Source organism: Cucurbita pepo, chloroplast, assembly GCF_057944985.1.
Source record: "Cucurbita pepo chloroplast, complete genome".
Classification (NCBI taxonomy): Eukaryota; Viridiplantae; Streptophyta; class Magnoliopsida; order Cucurbitales; family Cucurbitaceae; genus Cucurbita; species Cucurbita pepo.
The window spans coordinates 20001-22500 of record NC_038229.1 but is presented as its reverse complement, the minus strand read 5'-3'; the positions used below and the strand labels follow the sequence as shown (position 1 = coordinate 22500).

General features: G+C 38.8%; 2 protein-coding genes across 2 annotated transcripts in view; both read left to right on the top strand. All coding sequences in view use genetic code 11, as the record gives it.

The window, feature by feature from the left end:
• rpoC1 (RNA polymerase beta' subunit) overlaps positions 1 to 340 on the top strand; it is a 2796-nt gene extending 2456 nt beyond the window's left edge. The window contains exon 2 of the mRNA in view: positions 1 to 340. This exon is cut by the window's left edge and continues 1271 nt beyond it. Within this exon, the coding sequence (YP_009505071.1) occupies positions 1 to 340 (340 nt within the window).
• A 188-nt stretch (positions 341 to 528) lies between these two features.
• The window catches only part of rpoC2 (RNA polymerase beta'' subunit), a 4173-nt gene continuing 2201 nt past the window's right edge, over positions 529 to 2500 (top strand). The window contains exon 1 of the mRNA in view: positions 529 to 2500. This exon is cut by the window's right edge and continues 2201 nt beyond it. Within this exon, the coding sequence (YP_009505070.1) occupies positions 529 to 2500 (1972 nt within the window).

Sequence of the window (2500 nt, the reverse complement as noted above, 5' to 3'; positions counted from 1 at the left end):
TTTCAATAATAACTATAAATATACGAAAGAACCCTTTTTTTGTAATTCCTATGATGCAATTGGAGCTTATCGCCAGAAAAGAATCAATTTAGATAGTCCTTTGTGGCTCCGCTGGCGACTAGATCAACGCGTTATTGCTTCAAGAGAAGCTCCTATCGAAGTTCACTATGAATCTTTGGGTACCCATCATGAGATTTACGGGTACTATCTAATAGTCAAAAGTATAAAAAAAGAAATTCTTTGTATATACATTCGAACCACTGTTGGTCATATTTCTCTTTATCGAGAAATCGAAGAGGCTATACAAGGATTTTGCCGGGCCTGCTCATATGGTACGTAATCCTCTGGTATCTCACTCAGCTAAGTAATTATATGACACCGGTATGAATTTAGTTCTCTCCGGTTCAACTAGGACCATAGGTCCTGAATTTCTACGCGAATCAAGATCGAGAAAAGGAAGTTTTCCAATCATTGACTCAAACCTCAAACCTATTGTCGAACCCCACTCAGCGTAATATGGAGGTACTTATGGCGGAACGGGCCGATCTGGTCTTTCACAATAAAGTGATAGATGGAACTGCCATTAAACGACTTATTAGCAGATTAATAGATCACTTCGGAATGGCATATACATCACACATCCTGGATCAAATAAAGACTCTGGGGTTCCAGCAGGCCACTGCTACATCCATTTCATTAGGAATTGATGATCTTTTAACAATCCCTTCTAAGGGATGGCTAGTCCAAGATGCTGAACAACAAAGTTTGATTTTGGAAAAACACCATCATTATGGAAACGTACACGCAGTAGAAAAATTACGCCAGTCCATTGAGATATGGTATGCTACAAGTGAATATTTGCGACAAGAAATGAATCCTAATTTTAGGATGACTGACCCTTTTAATCCAGTCCATATAATGTCTTTTTCGGGAGCTCGAGGAAATGCATCTCAAGTACACCAATTAGTAGGTATGAGAGGATTAATGTCCGATCCACAAGGACAAATGATTGATTTACCCATTCAAAGCAATTTACGTGAGGGGCTGTCCTTAACGGAATATATAATTTCTTGCTACGGAGCGCGTAAAGGAGTTGTGGATACTGCTGTACGAACATCGGATGCTGGATATCTTACACGCAGACTTGTTGAAGTCGTTCAACACATTGTTGTACGTAGAACCGATTGTGGAACCATCCGAGGGATTTCAGTGAGTCCTGAAAATAAGATGATTCCGGAAAGAATTTTTATCCAAACATTAATTGGTCGTGTATTAGCGGACGATATATATATGGGCCCGCGATGCATTGGCATACGAAATCAAGATATTGGTATTGGACTTATCAATCGATTCATAACCTTTCAAACACAACCGATATCTATTCGGACTCCCTTTACTTGTAGGAGTACATCTTGGATCTGCCGATTATGTTATGGACGAAGTCCTACTCACGGGGACCTGGTCGAATTGGGAGAAGCCGTAGGTATTATTGCGGGTCAATCTATTGGAGAACCGGGTACTCAACTAACATTAAGAACTTTTCATACCGGCGGAGTATTCACAGGGGGGACTGCAGAACATATACGAGCTCCTTCTAATGGAAAAATAAAATTCAATGAGGATTTGGTTCATCCCACACGTACACGTCATGGGCATCCTGCGTTTTTATGTTATATAGACTTGTATCTGACTATTGAGAGTGAGGATATTATACATAACGTCACTATTCCACCCAAAAGTTTACTTTTAGTTCAAAACGATCAATATGTAGAATCAGAACAAGTGATTGCTGAGATTCGCGCGGGAACATACACTCTTAATTTAAAAGAGAGGGTTCGAAAACATATTTATTCTGACTCAGAGGGAGAAATGCATTGGAGTACTGATGTGTACCATGCACCCGAATTTACATATAGTAATGTCCATCTCTTACCAAAAACAAGTCATTTATGGATATTATCAGGAGGTTCGTGCGGATGCAGTGCAGTCCCTTTTTCACTCTACAAGGATCAAGATCAAATTAACGTTCATTCTCTTTCTGTCGAAAGAAGATATATTTCTAGCCTTTCAGTAAATAATGATAAAGTGAGACAAAAATTTGATGGTCCGGATCTCTCTGGTAAAAACGAAAGCGGAATTCCTGATTATTCAGAACTTAATCCAATCCTATGTACGGGTCAATCTAATCTCACAGATCCTACTATTTTCCACGGTAATTCTGATTTATTGGCAAAGAGGCGAAGAAATGGATTCATCATTCAATTTGAATCACTTCAAGAACGAGAAAAAGAACTACCACCCCCTTCCGGTATTTCGATTGAAATACCCATAAATGGTATTTTTCGTAGAAATAGTATTCTTGCTTATTTCGATGATCCTCAATACAGAAGAAATAGTTCAGGAATTACTAAATATGGGACTATAGGGATGCATTCAATCCTCAAAAAAGAGGATTTGATTGAGTATCGAGGAGTCAAAGACTTTAAGCCAAAATACCAAA